The sequence below is a fragment of the Heteronotia binoei genome, chromosome 3 (genome assembly GCF_032191835.1).
Source record: "Heteronotia binoei isolate CCM8104 ecotype False Entrance Well chromosome 3, APGP_CSIRO_Hbin_v1, whole genome shotgun sequence".
Lineage (NCBI taxonomy): Eukaryota > Metazoa > Chordata > Lepidosauria > Squamata > Gekkonidae > Heteronotia > Heteronotia binoei.
This window is the reverse complement of record NC_083225.1, coordinates 175,878,758-175,901,499: the sequence shown is the minus strand read 5'-3', so window position 1 is coordinate 175,901,499 and position 22,742 is coordinate 175,878,758. Positions and strand designations below refer to the sequence as shown.

Genomic DNA, 22,742 nt, shown 5'->3' with positions numbered 1-22,742 from the left:
GATCATTGGGCAGATGTATGCATCCAGTGCACATCCAATCTATCTAATCTATTAGCGGCTGCTTGATTGATTTTACCTAGTGCCTGGAATTGACTGTCCCCATCCTCTTTAAATCTATGGTATGCTGAGCTATGGGATCAATTTCTAATGAATAGAATAATGGACAATCTGGGTTTTTTTAGTCCCTGGTATCATGACTCATGTAGATAACTTGGAGCTATGGCCATCAGTCTTGACTCTTATCCCCGATAAAGGAGTCCTTCCCATAGATCTCTAGCATATTAGCTGGTTAAGGTTCTAAGAATTGGGATTTCATGTTCTTGGACCTACTTGATAGATGGTATAGGGCAGGGGAGGCCAAAGATAGCTCTCCAGATGTTTTTTTTGCCTACAACTCCCATCAGCCCCAGCCATTGGCCATGCTGGCTAGGGCTGATGGGAGTTGTAGGCAAAAAACATCTGGAGAGCTACCGTTGGCCACCCCTGGTATAGGGTGTATGTTATCTATTGTTTGTTATTAGATCTCTCTGCATGGATTAGAAATTTGTTCTTCTTCCTTTTCAGTCTATATCTGGACTGTGGCAATAGTGTTATTCTTTGTGGATCTATTTTAATTTAAAAAGGAGAAGGCCTCAGTTTTCCCGGTTGTTGGCTGTCCAGAAGAATTGGTTGGCCACTGTGTGAGACAGGATGTTGAACTAGATGGAGCTCTGGTCTGATCCAACAGGGTTCTTATATTCTTAAGACAGTCAAACCACACACTTTTCTACAGGGAGCCTGTTTAGGAAGTTTTTCACAAAATGGATCCAAGTCAGAAAATCAAATTTCTAAATTCTGCCTTTTTTTACTTCTTAAAGGTTCATTAGACAATGTTTCTATGCCGGTGGCCAGTATGCCTAAAGGATTTACTGTGATGTTCAGCATCGTAGATGAAAATCTCAGCTGGTACTTGGATGAAAATATAAACACCTTCTGCTTAGAGCCCAGCACTGTTGATAAAGAGGATAAAGATTTCCAGGACAGCAATAAGATGCACAGTGAGTCAGTGGGCAGATTTCTTGTTTTACAATGGCAGCTACTCCAAGGTGTGACTTCTGGTTTGCCCAACAGGCATGGCTTACTTTCTTTATTAACTTGACAACTGAAGAAACATAAAGCAGGGCTGAGTCAGCGTATCCATTTGGAAAACGTGCAGGCAGCTTGAAAATCAGGCCCTGCAAAAAATAGGCACCTTCCATTTCACACTCTGCCTCTTTCTTTGATGCTTGTCCTAGGAGCAAATAGCTTGGTGGTGCCCTCAAGTTGCAGCTGACCTATGTTGAACTCTGCAGGGTTTTCAAGCCAAGAGACATTCAGAGATGGTTTGCTGTTGCCTGCCTTTGCACAGCAACCCCAGTCTTCCTTGTATTGCCAAATCCATATGATTGAGAATGTGTATGTGCCTTAACGCACAGGGTTGGTTGGACGCACACGTGTATGTGTCGCAACTACCCATTTGTTCCTCAGCCCCCTTGGGCCTAGGATAGCCCAGAGTCTAATGGGACTGGCTGCATATGAAAAATCTGTTACTTTACCCTCCCCACCAGCTAGGGAGTCCCTGATTTTGCTAGAGCCAGTTTGGTGTAGTGGTTAAGTGCGCAGACTCTTATCTGGGAGAACCGGGTTTGATTCCCCATTCCTCCACTTGCAGCTGCTAGGATGGCCTTGGGTCAGCCATAGCTCTGGCAGAGGTTGTCCTTGAAAGGGCAGCTGCTGTGAGAGCCCTCTCCAGCCCCACCCACCTCACAGGGTGTCTGTTGTGGGGGGAGAAGACATAGGAGATTGTAAGCCGCTCTGATTCAGGGAGAAGGGCGGGGTATAATTCTGCAATTCTTCTTCTTCTAGAAGTTGCTACCATTAAGAGAATCTTCTCCTTCCTTTTCTCTTGCCAGTGGTATCAAGACCAGGTTGTGAGCAATGCTGCCTCTAAGCTGTAGAGTCTTGTGAGCAAAAATTCTACTTTGTGAGTTACTGGCATTCAAGTTGTGAGCCACTGCATAAATTAGTTTGCTCCAGGGCAATTTTTCCTGAGCTGAGACAAAAATGTGTGAACTGGAGGCTAAAAAACACAGTGAGCTAGTTCACACTAACTCATTTTGGAGGGAACACTGGTTGTGGGGTGGGTGGGTGTGCCGCTGCTTTCTGGGAGTGTGTGATCAACCCACATGGAGGGGGGGCAGAATCTTTTCCCCCCAACCCCAAGTCATTTCCTATCAGGAATTTGGCTGAATGTCTCTGATGTTCTGCAGTGCCCAAAACCCAAGCCACACACAGAAAATGGCAACTAAAATGATTAAGGGGATGGAACACCTTCCCTATGAAGATATGTTAAAAACAGGGCTTTTTTTGTAGGCCACACACCCATGGTATAGGCAGTCCTCCAAGAGCTTACACGAGGTCCTGTAATAAGAGCTCTGTAAGCTCTTGGAGGATTGGCTACATCAGGGGTGTGTGGCCTAATATGCAAAGGAGTTCCTGCTACAAAAAAAAAGCCCTGGTTAAAAAGGCTAGTGACATGAGGGGTGACATGGCAGAGATTTACAAAATTATGCATGGGACAGAGAAGATATAGAAAGAAGTACTTTTCTCCCTTTCTCACAGTACGAGAGCTTGTGGGCGCTCAAATGAAATTAACAAGAAGTAGGCTTAGAACAGTTAAAAGGAAGTACATCTTCACCCAAAGAATAACTAACACGTGGAATTCACTGCTGCAGGAAGTGGTGGTGGCTGCAAGCACAGACAGTGTCAAGAGGAGACTGGCATCAGAGTGGGCATATAGCCCTCCTGGCTTTAGCTGTGCATAGATCTTGGAGAAACCAAAGCATGTTAGTTCTGTCCTCTGAAGCAGAGAGGCTCTGTTTCTGCAGGTTGCTATCACCTTCTTAGGTACACAGTTGTCAGTTGGAAGACCCAAACTTCAGAGTGTTGGTGATATAAATTAAGCATTTTATTGGAAGGACTGTTGCACAATGCATTACAAAAGCAAAATGCGAACTGTGAACTGAACCAGATGCATACTACATGAATATATATGACAGTAGGGTACAGTTGTGTACCCATCAGGGTGATAGGAAACTTCAGGAACAGAGGATTTCTGCTTAAAGGGGCTGAACGAACATTGCCGCATTGGGCAAAAAACGCAAGCATTAGTGGAACACATGGGTGGTAATCTTAATTGGGCAAGGTCAAGACGGAGTGGTATGTTGTTTCTTGACTTTTAAACTGTTTCTCCTCTGTTGTCTGGGTGACTTCAACGTTATGAGGAGTCTGTGATTTTTAATTTCTGTAGTGTGGTGACTTGGGTAGGGTCAAAGGTTGTTTCCTTTGTCTTTTGCCCTATGATTTGCCAGGAGAAATATGGGGACCTGTTTTTGTGATGCTTAAACTGGAATGTTTAATTTAATATAAAATGTACTGTAAGTTAATATTGCCCTATGGTTTGCCAGGAGAGATATGGGGACCTGTTTTTGTGATGCTTAAATTGGAATATTCCAGCTGACAAACCAGTTCCAGAGCTTCTTCATATGTGTTCTCTTCAAAGCCGTCAATGCAGTTCATCCTGTTCTGTCTCCCGCACCCCCCCCCCCGGGAGATTAAATGCACAACTGAAGTCTTTCATTTAAAAACACTCTGCTCAAACATTTTCCTCAAAATATGCTGTCTCTCAAAGTAGATAAACATCTGCACCTTCATGAGAAACTGGAAAGTGTTTTTGGTCCATTTTTGGAGTCCTTGAAAGTGAAACAAGCTCCCTCACACATGCTTCACTTCACAAAGTTGCCTGTGCATTCTCTTTTTTTGTAAATGAAAGTTCTCCACATCATATGAACATATATGGAGCTGCCTTATACTGAATCAGACCTTTGGTCCATCAAAGTCAGTATTGTCTACTCAGACTGGCAGCGGCTCTCCAGGGTCTCAAGCTGAGGTTTTTCACACCTATTTGCCTGGACCCCTTTTTTTTTTGGAGATGCCAGGGATTGAACCAGGGACCTTCTGCTTCCCAAGCAGATGCTCTACCACTGAGCCACCATCCCTCCCCATCACATCCCTCCGCATCACATCCCTTCCTCTGTCTTTCATGGTAAAGCTGCATCCATATTGGATATATTTGTTAGGCTGAGAACAGATGGGCATTCTGGGGTGGCTTGGAGGTGTCCCGAATTGGGTCGGCTCAAAAAGAGCCGTCCTGGAGCCTCCACACACTCGCCTGCATCCCGTCCGTGAGGCGGCTGGGCACCTCCACACGGGAAGGCGACCCAGAAGCTGGATTCCTTTTTTTCCCCCTCAGGGCAAGCACTGATGCATGAGCACTCCAGCGCTCTGAATTGTTTCTTAAAAACAACAACCACCCAGGAACAGCTTGGGGCAGCTTGGCAGTTCCACACTGCCAAGTCACCTCACTCCCTTCCCCGTCCAGACAGTGGGGAGGTGACTGACAGCTGACTCAAATTTGCTACCACATTGGAAGTGGTAGCTTTTTGAGCTGGTCTTGGGTGCCTGGAGGACGGGAGTAGGATGGCCAGCAGATGTTGCCGTCTGAACATATTTTTTGGGCCAACTTCAGAGGCGTCTCTGAGTCGGCCCAAAGTGCCAGTCAGCCGTAGTGTAGCAAAGTTGCACAGTCAGGAAAGCATGGAATCATGCGCAGCAAACTCACTTTAGGTTAGTAGATTGCAGAAAAGATAAAACTTTAATTGGAGTAGATTCCCATCTATTTTGTAGCAGAAAGATGCCTAACATAAAGACTATATTTCCCTATGGATGAATGCATGCTTAGGTATGTCCCTGGCAGGGAATCACAGGAGAGATTGGCAGAAGCCTCTTACCTGTTGTGAGACTACTAGGAGAGAAAAACCACAAGAGACACAGGAAGAAAAAGAAGAGTCAGAGAGAAGCTCCCAGCTTAGACAAGATGCTACCTAGTCATTAAGACGACACAGTCTGGTTCTACTCAAAGAGAAATAGAGTGCTTCCCTCCTGGTGTGTAGGGGTTCTGAGTCGCCATTTTCTCCAAACAATCTGTAGTAAAGCTGCATTCTTTGCCACATTTGTACATATGAACATATGAAGCTGCCTTATACTGAATCAGACCCTTGGTCCACCAAAGTCATTACTGTCTTCTGAGACTGGCAGTGGCTCTCCAGGGTCTCAAACTGAGGTTTTTCACGCCTATTTGCCTGGACCCTTTTTAGTTGGAGATGTCGGGGATTGAACCTGGAACCTTCTGCTTACCAAGCAGATGCTCTTCCACTGAGCCAACATCCCTCCCCAAAACCATATTGTCCCTATCTGAGTGCTGACTGCTGCCACTGCTGTACCTCTTTCTCCTCTGAATGTGAAGCTTCTGCTACCTTCACATCTGAGCTTTCTGGGTATTCTGTACATGCCTCCTACTTCATCTCCAGAACTGGGATAGCTTCTCTTTCTTGGAATTTTGTGGCCACTTCCATTTGGAAGTGTGGCAAGGATTTCCCTTGTCCTTCCTCCCAAGCTGGAAAAGATGATGATGAAGAAGATATTGGATTTATATCCCGTCCTGTACTCCAAATCTCGGAGTCTCAGAGCGGTCACAGTCTCCTTTACCACCCCCTCGCCCCCACAACAGATACCCTGTGAGGTAGGTGGGGCTGAGATAGCTCTCCCAGTAGCTGCCCTTTCAAGGACAACTCAGAGCTATGGCTAACCCAAGGCCATTCCAGCGGCTGCAAGTGGAGGAGTGGGGAATCAAACCCGGTTCTCCCAGATAAGAGTCCATGCACTTAACCACTACACCAAACTGGGCTTTCTTCCTTCACCATTCTTCCAGCCATGAGTTGACACCAGTGCCCCTCTTGGTCTTCTTAGTCATAGCTCCTAAAAATGTTCTGTCTTCCCCCACCCCCTTTTGCTGTCAAGTCTCAGCCAACTTAAGGCAGCCCTGCAGGGTCTTCAAGGCAAGAGATGTTCAGGGATGGTTTGTCATTGACTGCGCCTGCGTAGTGACCCTGGACTTCCTTGGTGGTCTCCCATCCAAATACTGACCAGGACCAATCCTGCTTAGCTTCTGAGATCTGACAAGATCAGGCTAGCCTGTGCTATCCAGGTTTGGTTCTGCCTTTTACTGCGTTAGATTTCTCCAAAAGCAAGTGTGCTTTAAGACTTCTGGTTGTGTTTTAAAATCCTTTCCCTTTTCCCTCCTTCCTGCTAGCAAGTCCCTTACACTAGCAGAAACCATCAAGAGAAATCCCTCCTTTGTTATGCTTTCTCCTGGCAATCTTAAACATAAAGTATTTGGGGTGTGTGCATGCGTGTAAGGCGGAAATGGGGGGGGCTGTCTTCTCCCCATTTCTCTTCCTCTCCATCTGCACCCATCAGAGCTGTCCTTATTCAGTACACCGAAGCCTTTGGTCATCCTAAATCAGAGCAAGCTGGCTTAACACAGGAGCATTACTAAGCAGTCAGTTCACACACAAAGATTGTGAGTAAAATGAACTTGAAATAACTATGCATAAAACCCAGAAAGCACAAGTAACTGAAAACAATCATTAAGTAGACTAACCAGAAAAAAATATGAAAAGTTCTCTTGCTAGCTAATTCTGTATTTACAGCTGGCTTTTGACATTCCTCTACTAGGAATGGGTTTAGGACAGAACATCCTGGCTAGCTTACCTGAGATACCAACATCTTTGACTCCAGGATAGACTAGCAGACATTGACTCCAAGATAGACTAACAGTTATCTAGATCCTTCTGCAGCCTAGGGAATTTTATTCCCTTCCAGTCAGAATTTGAGGTACAAACTTAAAATCTCTCCTCACCAAACCAGCTTTTGAAAGTCATTTTAAAAGTTTGAATAAGGAAATAGAGATTTTTTTTTTTATGCTTGGCTTACCTCAGATTTTCTTGGCAGTTGAGCCATAAACCTTGGATGTGATGTAGGCAGGGTTCTTCCAGACATCTTCCCTTCCTCTGCATTTTCACAGTTGTGAAGTCAGTCTATTTTCTTCCACACGTGCCTTAGAATTTTCAAGGGAGTGTGTTGGTATTATTGGTGGTATCACAACACTTTCCTTTTAAAAATAAAAGGCCTTCAAAAATTGATATAGCGATATACCGTTGTACGGATGGGTTTAAGCAGTTTGTCTGAATTCCCAGCTTTCTTTTTTTTTTAAAAAAAGGTAAGCCTCCAGCCTTTTTCTTTGCAGAGATATAAGGGAAAAGACAATACCACCACGAGGGACAGAACTTGAGAGTTACTTTTTACAAAAGGAAACCTGGGAATTCAGAGAACCTGCTTTCACCTAGCCTTACAATGGTATATTGTTATATCGATATTGTAGGGCCTTAAAAGAAACAAAAACAAAAGGGGAGTGGCGAAGGAGTAGTTTGGCTGTGACAACAGTTCAGTCATTAAAAATTTGGGGTGGGTGGGTGGGAGTAGGTATAGGACTCTCCAGGAACTCTGTGGTGAGAACTTTTTGTAAGTAGATGAGACCTTATTCTTTTTTTTAAAAAAATTCTCCTGGTGCTGCTTTTAGCAGCAGCAAAAATAGGGCACGGGCAACCCTACTTACCCCAGTGGGGTGCAAAATAAAAAATAATCTTCATCATGAGGGGAAAAGGGCTGATTTGGAAGTACTTTGAACCTGAAAAGCACAAGCTACTCCTTCCCTACCAGTTCTGTCCTTTCAGTTATCTGCTACCACCTCCCCCACTTGATACAGAACTGAAGTTGATCTGGATTTGCTTGCCATATATGCACAGACAACATCTGTCCCCTTGCTATGAAAATGGGACGATGATTGAGAGACACATTGATCGACAGTATTCCTGGGGAAAATAACTGGGCTGCTTCTTTCATGCCAAAAGGAGAAGCCAAGTTGGCTGTTTTACTTTGGAGGATCTTGTTTTAACAAACACTCAAAGGCTGATTTCGCACTGACCTTTTACTGGCGCGACCACCCTCCTCACGCCGGCGGATCTGCAGGGATTTCGCACCAGAAGCGCCGGCGCAGCCAAAAGAGCCGGCAACTTCCGTCGCGAAACCAGCTCAAACGGAAACCGCCAAGAAGCAGGAAAACGTTTGAGCGGGTTTCGCGACGGAAGTAGCCGGCTGTTTTGGCTGCGCCGGCGCTTCTGGTGCGAAATCCCTGCAGATCCGCCGGCGTGAGGAGGGTGGTCGCGCCAGTAAAAGGTCAGTGCGAAAACGCCCAAAGTGAGATTGCTCACAGGGCGCCATTTTTGAAAACAAATTTGTTTGTTTGGGCAAGAAGATGTTTGCTGTTTTAAAGTGAATGTACCTGTTTTCTAACTTATTCTCTTCTATTTTGCATTTAAAGCAATTAATGGCTATTTTTTTGGAAATCTCCCTGGTCTGGAGATGTGTGCCGGCGAACGGATATCCTGGTATATGATTGGGATGGGGAACGAGATTGACATTCACTCCGCTCAGTTCTTTGGCCACACCTTCATTAATCAAGGACACCGAGCAGATGTCATCAGCCTGTTTCCAGCCACCTTTGTTACAGCAGAAATGATGGTGGAGAATGTTGGGAAGTGGGTTTTAACCTGCCAAGTTGCTGAACACATACAAAGTATGGCACTATCAGTAAGCTGAAGGCTCTGTATTACAATGAAGTAACAGCTATGATTTGTATTGTATGGTTGTTTTTGTATTGTACGTGCCAGGGCTCTTTTTCTAGCAGGAGCTCCTCTGCATATTAGGCCACGCCCCCCTGATGTAGCCAATCCTTCAAGAGCTTATAGGGCTCTTAGTACAGGGCCTATTGTAAGCTCCAAGAGGATTAGCTACATCAGGGGGGCATGGCCTAATATGCAGAGGAGCACAGTTTCAGTCATCAGTTATCTGAAACCAGTGTCTCCCTTTCAGCTGTCTCATGTTGCATGCTATGAGCCCATCAAGTGCTATCATTGGTAAACCAGTTAATATGTGGAAAGGGAAGTTAGGTTCTCTGTTCATTGATGTATAGGGAGTGTGCATATTGTTATCTTTCCAATTTTGTAACACCAAGCATTTGCCACTCACTTGATAAACATTATCCACTTTCTCTGGCCCAGAGTGCTTTGTTGTAAATCAAATGCTGGTTCCCAAGCTTATTTTAATCTTCAGCTATAATGCTGTGCAAGCATGTTATTGCATCATCTGGAAGGAACAGGGCATATTTTCCTGCCCTGCAAATATCCCACCCACATTCGTTCCATTTTCCCCACTGAGTGCTCCTATGGGCACTTTTTTCACACCATTTTCCCCACTGCCTATGTAGAAACCATCTCCAGCAGGCATGTCATTTATATTCCATTGCCGTTATCTTTAATTTATTTTTATTTTATTACATTTGTATCCCACGCTCCCCCGACGGGCTCAGGGCGGCTAACAACAGTTAAAAAAATAAAATTACAATAAGATCATTAAAACATTTCATACAATTTTGTACAGTTTAAAACAATCCTTCCGTTTCAGTTTCATTCCCTAAAGTCCAAGATGGCGTGGTTTGTTCTTATTGAGCACTACATGTAATAATGTTAGGTGTTATTTAGCGCTCTACATTTATGTTGGGGTGGGATCAAATACCAGTGCTGTGGGATGGTGAAGTAGTGGTCGCCTCCCCATTAGATGTTAAATGCCAACCTAAACAATTCTGTCTTGCAGGCCTTGTAGAATTGTGGCAAGTCCCGCAAGGCCCTGTTGTTTTCGGGGAGGGTGTTCCACGGGGCAGGGGCTGTCACTGAAAAGGCTCTGGCTCTAGTGGAGGTCAGCTGAGTTTCTTTTGGCCCAGGGATCATGAGGAGATTTTGTGAACTTGATCGGAGTGCTCTCTGAGGCTCATATGGGGAAATATTTATGTACTTACTCATTTATAGCCTGCCTTTCTCCCCAATGGGGACTGAACTTACACTGTTCTCCTCTGAACCATTTTATTCTCACAACAATCTAGTGAGGTGGGTTGAGCTGGGAATGTGTGCCTGGCCCAAGGTCACGCAGCAACCTTCCATGTCCATGCAAGGAGCTTCCACTCCCCTCAGCAGCCATTTTCAACCCCAAGAAAGTGTATTCCTGGGGTCAGGGCTTTTTTGTAGAACCCCCCCCAGCAGGAACTCATTTGCATATTAGGCCACACCCCTGACATCACCATTGGTCCACGCAGGGCTTTTTTTGCCTACCTGAAGGACTGTCTCTCCCCATATGAACCCCAGAGAGCACTGAGGTCAGTGGGGAAGAACCAACTGACTATCCCCGGGCCGAAGGAGGCAAAATTAAAGAACACTCGCACACGGGCCTTCTCCATTGCAGCTCCACACTTATGGAACCAGCTCCCAGAAGAAGTGCGGGCCCTGCCTCTGCCTCCCAGTCCTGGTATTTCAAGGAAGTTTCCCATCCAAGTACTTGCCAGGATCGGCCCTGCTTAGGTTCTGAGATCTGACAAGATCAGGCTTGCCTGGGCTATTCAGGTCAGGATGACCACCAGTCATTTTCGATGAGACATCACGGGATCTGAGCCTGGGGGTTTGAATCCCCACACCACTGTGAAACCCTTTGGTGATGTCAGACCGGTCATTGTCTTTTCTGTTTAACCCTCTTCACAAGGTTCTTGCAAAGAATAAAGTGGTGGGAGGAAATGGTCATGACATGCTGCCCTGAATTGCATGGGAGTGGGGGAAAGGTAGGATAAAAATCTTATAAAGTCGTCGTCATGAAACACCCGTTTTAAAACCCCTTCCTTTTGTGCTCTGCAGGGGGTATAATGGGATTATACAATGTCAAGGCATGTGACCAAAATGCATCCAAGCCTTTACCGAAAGGTCAGGAGAGAAGATACTTCATCGCTGCTGAAATGATTCTGTGGGATTATGGGCCTGATGGGATCGACCAGTTCACTGGGCAACCTTTAAACGCTACAGACAGGTAAGTATTTGGCTTCTTTCTTAAAGTATATTTTAAAGTAAAAGCTGAGGTACCTGGTGCTGTATATCATATTAAGCCATCTCCTAAATATGTGGCTTGTAGTAGTTCAGCCGGTAGTTCTCAAATTGTGGGGTGCAACTCAAAAGTGGGTTGGGATTTCAAGACCAGAAGGGAAGAAGTAGAACAGAAATTTTGCATATTAGGCCATACTTTCTGACAACAAGCCAGTCAGAATTGCATTCCTGAGAGCCAGTTTGGTGTAATGGTTAAATGAGCAGACTCTTATCTGGGAGAACCGGGTTTGATTCCCCACTCCTCCAACTGCACCTGCTGGAATGGCCTTGGGTCAGCCATAGCTATCACAGGAGTCGCCCTTGAAAGGGCAGCTGCTGTGAGAGCCCTCTCAGCCCTGCCCACCTCACAGGGTGTCTGTTGTGGGGGGAGAAGATATAGGAGATTATAAACCGCTCTGAGTCTCTGATTCAGAGAGAAGGGCAGGGTATAAATCTGCAGTCTTCTTCTGTGCGTTCCTGCTCAAAAAGAGCTCTGCATTTTGGATATAAAAACCCCTTCCTTTTGGGATAGGGTTGCTAGGTCCCCCCACGTGTCCGCCAGCAGGGAATGGGAGGAAAGTTTGCCAGATCCAGGCTGGGAAATTCCTGAGATTTGGAGATGGAGGCCTGGGGAGGTGTGAGGTTTTGCTCAATATTGATCAAGTAGGCTTCTCATGCGAAGGCAGAAAAACCTTCATTGAAAGATCAGAGGCAGTCACTCAGCAAGGTGTTACCTTGCCAGAACTGACAAAAACGAAACTAAAGAAGTATTTATAGAGGCATCTAACAGTTGCAACTTGCTTGCCTGAATTTTACAGGCTGGACACTTTTTAAAAGGCTCCCAAGCTTTAAGTTATTTATGTTTAAGTCCAGGGGTGGCCAAACTGTGGCTCAGAAGCCACATGTGGCTCTTTCACACATACGGTGTAGCTCTCAAAGCCCTCACTGTCCTGTCGGCTGGCTTAGAGAAGGAATTTGTCTCTTTACATCACTTCTCCAAGCCAAGCCTGCTGGTGTCTTGGAGAATGCATTTAATGTTAAAGTTGCTTTCTTTCCACCTCTCCCTCACTCGCCCATCTATTTTCCTTCCTTCCTTCCTTCCCTTTGGCCACCCCTGTTTAAGTCCAAGGTTATTTATGAAGGGGTAACAGCATTTGTTAGTGCGTCCTCAGCTCATCTCCTAGGAAACCAGATAAGACGGAGACCATCACTCCTCCCTCCCCCCAACACTCCCTTTGTTACACTGATTTTGCTAGCTAAGGTTACATGATAGCTATAAGCAGGTTATGTAAAATAAAGTTAGGATTACATGGTATGAATATAATGGATGTGAATATAAGGGTATGAATATGGCATGGAGAAATACAACTACACACAATGTACTATGCAGTATCATTAATGAGCAACGGAAATAATCTTGACATTCTCTAATACCAGGAAAGCCAGAATTCATGGCAGGATACCATCCTGACAAGAGGACAGGGCTCTCAGTGGAATACAGTGCCATCGAGTCCACCCTTCAAAGCCTCCATTTTCTCCAGGGGAACTGATCTCTGTAGTCTGATCAGCTGTAATTGCAGGGATCCACAGGTCCCACCAGGAGGCTGGCATCCCTAGCGCCAGAGCATTTTACTCATTCTCAAAGAGAAAATATCTCACGGGAGTTTCTTTTCAGTGTTTCCCCCAATTTTCCCAGCTAAAGTTTTTTTTTTTTTAAGACCTTAGGGAAAAAACAGGGGGGGGGGAAATTCTCCCAATTTTTAATATTATCTCCCTGCCTCTCACACCTGCTAAGGATGCCAGTCTCCAGGTGGGTCCTGGGGCTCCCTGGAATTACAGCTGACCTCCATTTTGTCCTCACAATAACCCTGTCAGGGAGGTTAGGCAGAGAGTGTGATTAGCCCAAGGTCACCCAGCAAGCTTTCATGGCGCAAGCCGGGAGTTGAACTGGGGCATGCTTGATAGTAGTCTGACACTCTTGACCATTACACCATACTACGTTAGCTTCAGCCTTATTCCTCTGTATACAAATTCACTTCTAAACTGCTTGAGACTGCTCGAAAAGGTTCACAGCCAACTCTTTTAACTAGCTTGAATGCTTTATGCCCTCACAGCGATTCAGCACCTTTCTTTAGACAAGGAGATGACCGAATAGGAGGTCGCTATTGGAAAGTTCACTACGTCCTGTACACGGATAGAAAGTTCGCCAGAAGAAAGGAGCAACCTGAATCTGCCACCCATCTCGGCATACTTGGTATGGTTTATAATTTCAAGGTTTTAGTTTTCCTATGCTAAAGGTTTCAGACACACCATTTCCACAGAATGGCTGAGTCTTCTGCCTTGGGAGGAAGGCGGGGAGGAATAGCTTGCTTTGCCAGTTTCTCTCAATTGCACAGCAGAGCTACTGAGCCAAGCTTCTCTTCCTTCTATTGGCTGAGGCTCCTCACCCTTTTGGCCCCCTGGGGAAAGAAGGAAAGAGCCAGAGCTTCCTTGGGTCAGTTCCTTAGATCACATGGGAGAGATAAAAGAAAGCGCCTTTAAGACCAACGAGTGCTCATTTTTTAAGCATGTTTTTAAAGCTGTTTTAATAATGTATGTTTTTGTTATAATGTATCTTTTTATTATAACAGTTTTATAATGTGATTTTATCATGTATCTTTTAAATTGTTAGCCACCTTGTTGGGTCAGAAAGGCGAGGTGTACACTTTCTAAATAAATAAATAATCTGTGGCAAACAGTTTCTCTTTTAGGGCTCTTTCTCCTGAGAGATTCTAGCGGATGTGTTCTGCTGATGCTTTCAGTATGGGCAGTGAAGACATCTTTTTCTTCTTCTGGGTTTTCAATGTAGCAAACACAGAAAACACAAACATTGTGATATACTGGCTAACAATATTTAGTACATTTGAAAAGTCATATAAATCTTTTGTACACATTATAAAGAAGTATAGCTTTACAACATTATGAAGAAAAGTCCATCCAATGAGCACCTGGATGTAGACTCATTTTGTCAAAAGTCATCCTCAGGAGTATTCCTATTTTCTTCAAAGTTATCAGCCTCTTGTTACAACTCATTGTTAATATTGGGAGCAAGCTAGGCCTTAACCTCATCTCTAAGCAGATGCAAAGCCTTCTGAGTTTGGTTGGCAAAATTCTCTCTGCAACCTTCTTCAAAATTTCTCATCCTCTCAATACCTCTTAAGTGTTTACATTTATTTGTTTATTTATTTAATTCGATTTTTAGCCTGCCCTTTCCATAGAACAGGCTCAGGGCGGGTTACATCACAAAAATAATCAGCAGTAAAAAACCTATTTAAAATATATAAAATCTAAAATTACAAAATAACAGTAGATACTAAAATGGCAAATTCTGCCACACAGACACGTTCTATTCGGAGCAAGCCAGTTCCAAACCTCTTATTTCCAGACGCAAAAGCCTTCTGGATATTGCTGACTGTACGCTCTCTGCCTTATATTTATATTAGGAGCAAGCCATTCCTGAACTTCTTTTCTAACCAGATGCAAAAGCCTTCTGGATGTTAATGGCAAAATGCTCTCGATACCACTTTTTGATTAAGGAGTAAGCCATTCCTGAACAACCAGATGCAAAAACCTTCTGAATGTTGCTGGCAAAATGCTCTCCTGGAGAAAATGGTTTCTTTGGAGGTTGGACCATATGGCATCATACTTGGTAGAGGTCCCTTCCCCTCTTTGATTAAGGAGTAAGCCATTCCTGAACAAACAGATGCAAAAACCTTCTGAATGTTGCTGGCAAAATGCTCTCCTGGAGAAAATGGTTTCTTTGGAGGTTGGACCATATGGCATCATTCTTGGTAGAGGTCCCTTCCCCTCCCCAAATCCTGTCCTCCACAGCTCTAACCCCAAATTTCCAAGCATTTCCTAATCTGGAGATGGCAACCCTATGCATTTACGATGTCTAGAGTTTTATTACAGTCATCTGTTTTAACAGGTTGTCACTGGATTTAAAGGGATGTTATTCAATTCAGTTGATTTTTTTTTTTGCATTTTGTAAACTGCTTGAAAACCAGGGCTTTTTTTGGTAACAGGAACTCCTTTGCATATTAGGCCACACACTCCTGATGTAGCCAATCCCCCTGGAGCTTACAGTTGGCCCTGTACTAAGAACCCTGTACACTCCAGGAAGATTGGCTACATCAAGAGGGTGTGGCCTAATATGCAAAGGCGCTCCTGCTATTAAAAAAACCCTCTTGTAAACTTATGAATAATTCTTCACTGGAACGGTAGGAAATGTTGTTGTTTTAATTTGGCATTTCCTGTCTCCTGTTTTCCAGGCCCAGTGATCAAAGCTGAAGTTGGAGATACAATTTTGGTTACTTTTGCCAACAAGGCAGACAGGAACTTCAGCATGATGCCACACGGCGTGGCCTTCAACAAGTCATCAGAAGGAGCCCCTTATCTGGATGGTAAGTTGCAACACTATTTGATGATGAAAGTGCCATAATCAAGCCACAGTTAGGTTTCCACTTGCAGAATTGTATTCCCCACTGCAAAAAACCCCACTTTTTTAGGGGGAGAGATCCTGTAGAGCAGGGGTCCCCAACCACCGGGCCATGGACCAGTACTGGGCCATGGCCTGCTAGCAACCGGGCCGTGGAGCGAGGAAGAGATGCTGCACCACCCCCACCTGCCCAGGAGCCAAGCAGATGGAAGAGGCAGCACAGCCTCACTCAGATTATTGGCGGGGATCTTTAAATGGGAGGGGGAGGCAGATTGGCCTTCTGTTGCCTGGCCACCTAACAGGGAGGTGGCAGAAAAAGCCCCAGGCTCCCCCCCCCCATTTAAAAATGGTCTTCCATGAAACCAGTCCCTGGTGCCAAAAAGGTTGGGGGCCACTGCTGTGGAGGACCAGTTGCCCTGACTTGGATGGCCCAGGCTAGGCTGATCTTGTCAAATTCTGGTAGCCGAGCAAGGTTGGCCCTGGTTACTATTTGGATGGGAGACCAACAAGGAAGTCCAGGGCTGTTATTCAATGGCAACCATTTCTGAAAATCTTTTGCCTTGAAAATATCTTGGCAGTTCCTGCCTGGAGCTTACAGTAGGCCCTGTAATAGCAGCCCTGTAAGCTCTTGGAGGATTGGTTACATCAGGGGTGTGTGGCCTAATATGCAAAGGAGCTCCTGCTACAAAAAAAGCCCTGGTAATACCAACTTTAGAAAGTGCTTTTTCATCTTTCGTTTTGCTTTAAGGGCATCAGAAGCCGGGAGCCCGTGTTGAACCCGGTGAAATCTTTGAGTACAAGTGGAGTGTTCCTGAAAGCGTTGGCCCAACGGACAGCGACCCATCATGTCTCACTTACCTATATTATTCAGCAACTGATCCAGTGATGGACACCCAGTCTGGTCTTGTGGGGCCTTTACTCATCTGTAAGAAGGGTACTCTGGAACCTGATGGAAAACAGGTGGTGATAGGTCCACGTATTCAATATCATATGCATTTCAGAAACAATGGCTGGTTTATGCATTGTGATTGAGAACATATAATGAAGTTGTGTGCTGTGCAAATCTAGACTTGAACTGAAGGGTATGTTGACTGCCTGAAAGCCAGTTTGGCATAGTGATTAAGGACGTGGACTCTTATCTGGGGGAACTGGGTTTGATTCCCTACTATTCCACCTACAGCTGCCTGTGGGTCAGCCATAGCTCTCACAGAGTTGTACTTGGAAGGGCAGCTTCTGGGAGAGCTCTCTCAGCCCCACCTACCTCACAGGGTGTTTGTTGTGGGGGAGGAAGATAAAGGAGAGTGTAAGGTGCTCTGAGATTCAAAGTGAACGGCGGGGTATAAATCCAATATCTTCCTCTTTTTGTCTACAGTAAGGAGTTGTCCATGTATTCAAGATGCCATATGCATGCCAGAAACAATGGCTGGTCTATGCATTATGACTGAGAACATATAATGAAGTTGTGTACTATGCAAATATAGACCTGAACTGAACGGTATATTTATTTATTTTTTGTCTACAGAAAGGAGTGGACAAAGAATTCTATCTGCTATTTACAGTCTTCGATGAGAATATGAGCCACTATATTGACAGAAACATTGGTGCATTTACTGGCGATCCATCTAAAGTTGATAAGGAAGATGAGAGTTTCAAGGAATCCAACAAAATGCACTGTATGTGGGGAGAAATGGAGAGGGCATTTACAGTAGAAGTTTTCATCCTGGAGGAGAAATTAGAGCAGAGTGAAATGTTTCCAACCCAGTGTTCTGTTGTAGTGGTAATACAGAGGCCAGGTGTTTGCAGGGGGAATCAGCAGGCTAGAAGAAGGTACAAGCTGTTATGCAACACCTAGTGCTTTCTTCCCTATATATTATAGTGCCCTGGAAATTAGTTCTGCGTCATCTAATGCAAACAACTGGGGATACAATAAGGGTGACTTAATGCAAGGAACTACTGTAATAATAATAATAATATTTAATTTATATCCCGCCCTCCCCGCTGAAGCAGGCTCAGGGCGGCTTACGTAACATAATATAAAATGCAAACATTACAATAATACAAAAGTACACTGGTTGCATAACAATTACTATATATTACAGTTCAATTATATGTATTATTACATTAAAACCATCTAATTAAAACCATCAAATTTAAAAACCAACACATTAGTTTGGTGCCACAGTCTCGATGTTACTCATCTTACTGTCTTTTTCTTGTGTATCCACTTGCACTCTAGCACAAGCAGCATTTTATATTGGGGGCTTCTCCTCTTTCTCATTTTCCTTGTTTGTATGTTGCTGTTGCTTTGAGGGGGCGAGGGTGTGTGTGTCCTGTTCTGCATGTGTTTTGCAGGGCCATTCACGTTTGCAAGTGCAGAAGACTTCACTGCCACAGGAGGTGGTGGCGGCCACAAGCATAGCCACCTTCAAGAGGGGTTTAGATAAAAAATATGGAGCAGAGGTCCATCAGTGGCTATTAGCCACAGTGTGTGTGTATATATAAAATTTTTTGCCACTGTGTGACAGAGTGTTGGACTGGATGGGCCATTGGCCTGATCCAACATGGCTTCTCTTATGTTCTTAAGACCCTTCACATCCAAATTCCTTTTCCCCTTTCAGCTGTCAACGGGTACCTCTTTGGTAACTTGCCTGGCCTCACTATGTGCAAGAATGACATGGTTTCTTGGCATATGATTGGACTGGGCAGCGTGACAAACATGCATGGTGTTTATTTCCAAGGGAACACCATTCACTTGGGTGGCAGAAACAGGGATACCCTTGCCTTGTTCCCACATACATCGATGACAGCGCTGATGCACCCAGACCGAGTAGGTAGGTTTGAGAAGCTAAATTTTCCTTATTATATCTATATACTGCTGTGGCCTCAAGACCTCCCAACCTTCCCAAAGGGGTTTGCAATAAAATAGCCAATTAAAACACTCCATAATCGCAGGACACAAGAAACCAATACCTTATTATTAAAATAGTGTTCTGTCTAGTTTGGTGTAGTGGTTAAGGGTTCAAACTCTAATCTGGGAGAACCAGGTTTGATTCCTCACTCCTCCACTTGCAGCTGCTGGAATAGTCTTGGGTCAGCCACAAGTTCTCTCAGAGCTGTTCTGCTTAAGAGCAGTTTCTGTCAGAGCTCTCTCATCCCCACCTACCTCACAGGGCATCTGTTGTAGGGAGGGGAAGGGAAAGGAGATTGTAAGTTGTTCTGAGACTCTGAGCGAAGGGCAGGGTATAAATCCAATCTCTTCCTCCTCCTCCTCCTCATCTTCACCTTCCTTGTCGTCTTCTCTCCTTGATAAATGTCACCATTTCCTTTCAGGGACTTTCCGAGTGGATTGCAGAACATTTGACCACTTTATCGGTGGGATGAAGCATCTGTATAAAGTTAAAGCTTGCCGCAAGGCATCTGAAGACAGGAAATGGTATGGAACCGTCAGAACACATTACATTGCTGCAGAAGAAGAAGAATGGGATTACGCTCCTAACAAGACTTGGGCAGAGAAGGGGAATTCCGCAAGCCAAGAGGAAAGGTATCAAAAGTTTGATTCAAGGGCGTGCTTTGAGATTCCAAAGCGCCCCCTTCTCTATAGTCCTAATGCTAAGATGGCTGCACACAAAGGCAATGAGCATTTCACTTCTAAAAATCCAGTGGAATAAGAAGTTGTTTGAAAAGCAACTTAAAGAAGGATATCTGTGTGCCACAATAAAGCCTCAAAGAAAGAGGCATCAGAAGCCATAAGTGTGTATGTATGTGCTTTCTAGCCACAGTCGATTTAAGGCGATTGCAGCTTTCAAAGCAAGTATGAAGCAGAGGTGGTTTAATATGGCCTTCCCTTGCAGAGCCTTCCCCTCCAAGTATTGGCCCTGCTGAGACCTTACAAGATCAGGCTCTACCATGCTGCTTTCCCACCCACCAGGAGCCACCCATGTCTCTATACCACAAACAGTGTTGGATGCTATAAACCAGGGGTGTCAAACTCATTTGTTATGAGGGACAGATCTGACATAAATGAGACCTTGTCGGGCTGGGCCATGTGTGTCATAAAATGCAATGCCAGCTAGCTGAGATATAAACTTTATAAAGGACACAAACAAAGATGTTTTTAAACACTTAAAGCATTACCACTTATTGGTCTTAAAGATGCTTTCTTTGTTTTTCTCCCGTATAATCCAGGCTCTCTCAGTTGCACAGCAGAGCTACTGAGCTGAGCCTTTCTTCCTTCTGTTGGCTAAGGCTCCTCCCCTTCTTGGTCCCCTGGGGAAAGAAGGAAAGAGTCAGAGCTTACTTTGAAGCAAGGTCTTCCTTCCCCCACTCCTTTTCCAAAGGAGGAGCCTCAGACAATGGAGACAATAGAGACTTTGCTCTATAGTTCCTGTGAGTTGAGCAAGCCTGGCAAAGCAAGCTGTGATGCATAAGGAAGCAAGAGATAGGGAGAAGGAAGCAGATGACAGCCAGTTGCTTTGTTACGCTTCAACTAACATTTTTATTGGGGAATATTAATATTTCTTAGCTCAAAATTGTGAGTCTACGAGAGGTGGGGTGAGCAAGGATCTCTGTCAGTGTTTACGTAGACCACTGAAAATCCTTTGGTTAATAATGGATTTTATTTTAGGTATTTATTTTCAAATAGTTACATCCCAATCAAACAATGTCGAGCATACAAGAGGAATACAGTGGTTAGCTGAATAAGTATGGATGGGGGAGAGGTGATACAATACCTAGATCTTGCAGAGTAGGCTCAGTCAGAGGAAACACAAGGCCTCTGGAGGGAGATTTCTCTTGAGAAGAAGTGGGGGGGGGGATGGAGGGAGGAGTGGATGGAGAAATCTAATCCTGACAGGTAAGATTGCCTGTTTTTTAGGGTAAATTACGTCACATCAAGCGATTCAGTTACCCAATGAGGAAGCAGAGTGTCACACCAATGGAAAATCAGAGTGTCATATGTTGAATATCCAATCAGAGATCATTGTGTCATAGACCCATACCCCCAATAGAGGAATTTTAATTACACTGGCCAAATGACCTTTTATGGCCCTGCTTTTCCAAACTGATTCCTTTGAAGCTCCCCAAAAGTGATAGATTTCTCCCTTAATGTCAAACATGGATAGGCATCCATCAAGTGTTCAGGAGATTGGTTGACTTTGATAGCCTTAACAATAATAAAGAAAAATAGAAATTTTGTTAAAAGTCAGATTCCCTGGCAGAAATGTGAGACCAGTTTACAGCACACACACACACACACACACACACACACAAACCATTTGTTTGCATTGCAGGGGTCCTGGTCACCCTTATATTGTTTGCCAAAAGAAGTGAAGGAACTTTTACAGCTCTGCCTACTACATGTCCCTCTCTGGGCCTGGAATTCTTCATTTCCAGGAGCAGAAAGATTGATGCTCTTTAGCCTTTCAGCACAGCCACCAAGTTTGCCCAGTCTGTAAACCGGACTTGACATCATTCCAGCCTGCCTGGGGCCTAGAAGGAACTGGATTTGTCTCTCTTATGTGCAAGAAAGACCATTCCAATTCAAATGGGCATTGCTGTGTCATATTAATATTCTAAGGTTACATTGCAATATCACATTCCAGGGGTGCATGGCTTGGGAATCTGTACAGGGGTGTCTTTCTGGATATCAACTTGGGACCTGATAGGAGCCCTCCGGGCCTGATTTGGCTCCTGGGCTGCATGTTTGACACCCCTGCTATAAACCACAAGTAGTAGAGCTTCTTTAGCTTCTTCTGGAAGCCCCCAGTAATCCTTGAAACCCTCTACTGAGGACTGCAAAGTCCTATTAAATGTCTTGCAGCATTTGGGGGGTGGGTGGGTGGGCAGGAGGAAGAGTGGTTGGCTCAGTTTGAAATAGACTTCCCAAAGCTGTGTTCCAGAACCTTGTTTGCGTGCCAAGACTAAACCCCAGAATTTGTAAAGTGTGTCAGCCCTCATCACCTGAATAACCATGACCATTCCTATATATATATATATTCAATCGGGGTGTCAAACTCATTTCTTATGAGGGCTGGATCTGACATAAATGAGACCTTGTTGGGCCAGGCCATGTATGTCAGAAAATGTAACACCAGGAAGCGGAGATATAAACTTTATAAAGGACACAGAGGTGCTTTCTTTTTTTTAAAAAAAAGGTGTGTTCTTTCTATCTTTCCGGTGGGATTGAGGGAACTGGGCAAAGGAAGTTCTGACTCTTTCCTTTCCTTCCCTCCCCGCCCCCCCCCCCCCTGCCCATCAAGCTATCTGATGTTTGTTCCTTTCAAGGATCCCGTTTTTTGTGTTCCTCTTAAGATCTGGATTTTTTCTTTCTTTTTTTCTAGTTATGGACATGTGTTTGTGAGCCAAGGTGAAGATCGCATAGGTTCAAAGTATAAGAAGGCAGTTTACAGAGCCTACAAGAATGGATATTTTATGGAGCCTAAAAAGAGGACTGCAAGGGAGCTACATCTGCAAATTCTCGGTGAGAAACTCGGATGAGCCACCAAACATTGTAGGAGACTGAAAACATAAAGCAGTGGGGGAGAGAGATAGAAGAGCTAGTCACTGTAGATTGCCTCTACTCCAAATGAACAAACACTCTGCACAGTGCAATCCTAAATCAGTAGGCTTTGAATACCAATAATTTGTTCCACACAAGGGTATGCAGAGATTCTTATGTGTAGTTGCTAGGGTGACCATAATGTCTGAAGGCCAGCCAGGGACACGTTGGGGGGGGGGGGAAGGTAGGGGTGCGCGCGCCACCGGAAACAGGAAGTGGCGTCACTTCCGGTGACGTCACTTCCGGTGACGTCGTGCCACCACAGGAAACAGGAAGTGACATCACCTCCTGTGACATCATTTCCCCGCATCACCTGCCGGAAATGGGAAGTGACATCACTTCCTGTGACATCATTTCCCCCAAATGACACTGCCGGAAACAGGAAGTGACTTAACAGCACTTCCTGTGACATCCCCAAAAATCCCCCAAATATCACCGCCGGAAACAATTTTGTTCTGAAATCCTGTATATACTTCATCAGTATATGGGATAAGGCACTTTCTCAACTGTGCTGCATAATGCAGCCTATTTATTTTGTCCTGTTTGCTCTGTTGGCTCTATCTGCGCCACCTTCATCACTTTCGGGGTGTGGATCCCCCAGTGGGGTGGTCTCCCGACTCCCTCCGCCGGCTGTTTCTGATAGCCCTGCGCCCCCTCTTCCATTTGATATGTGTCCCGTGCGGGTGCCACCCTCCCGCCGGGAGATGCCGCA

The 22,742-nt window shown here is 44.8% G+C and overlaps 1 protein-coding gene across 1 annotated transcript in view; it reads left to right on the top strand.

The window, feature by feature from the left end:
• The window catches only part of HEPHL1 (hephaestin like 1), a 59,447-nt gene that overhangs the window by 15,616 nt on the left and 21,089 nt on the right, over positions 1–22,742 (top strand). Inside the window, exons 4-13 of the mRNA XM_060234933.1 lie at positions 858–1,037; positions 8,360–8,614; positions 10,776–10,944; positions 13,112–13,251; positions 15,308–15,439; positions 16,223–16,434; positions 16,997–17,147; positions 18,093–18,305; positions 18,805–19,015; positions 21,813–21,952. Coding sequence (XP_060090916.1) covers positions 858–1,037; positions 8,360–8,614; positions 10,776–10,944; positions 13,112–13,251; positions 15,308–15,439; positions 16,223–16,434; positions 16,997–17,147; positions 18,093–18,305; positions 18,805–19,015; positions 21,813–21,952 — 1,803 coding nt within the window. The remainder of the gene's footprint in view (positions 1–857; positions 1,038–8,359; positions 8,615–10,775; positions 10,945–13,111; positions 13,252–15,307; positions 15,440–16,222; positions 16,435–16,996; positions 17,148–18,092; positions 18,306–18,804; positions 19,016–21,812; positions 21,953–22,742) is intronic.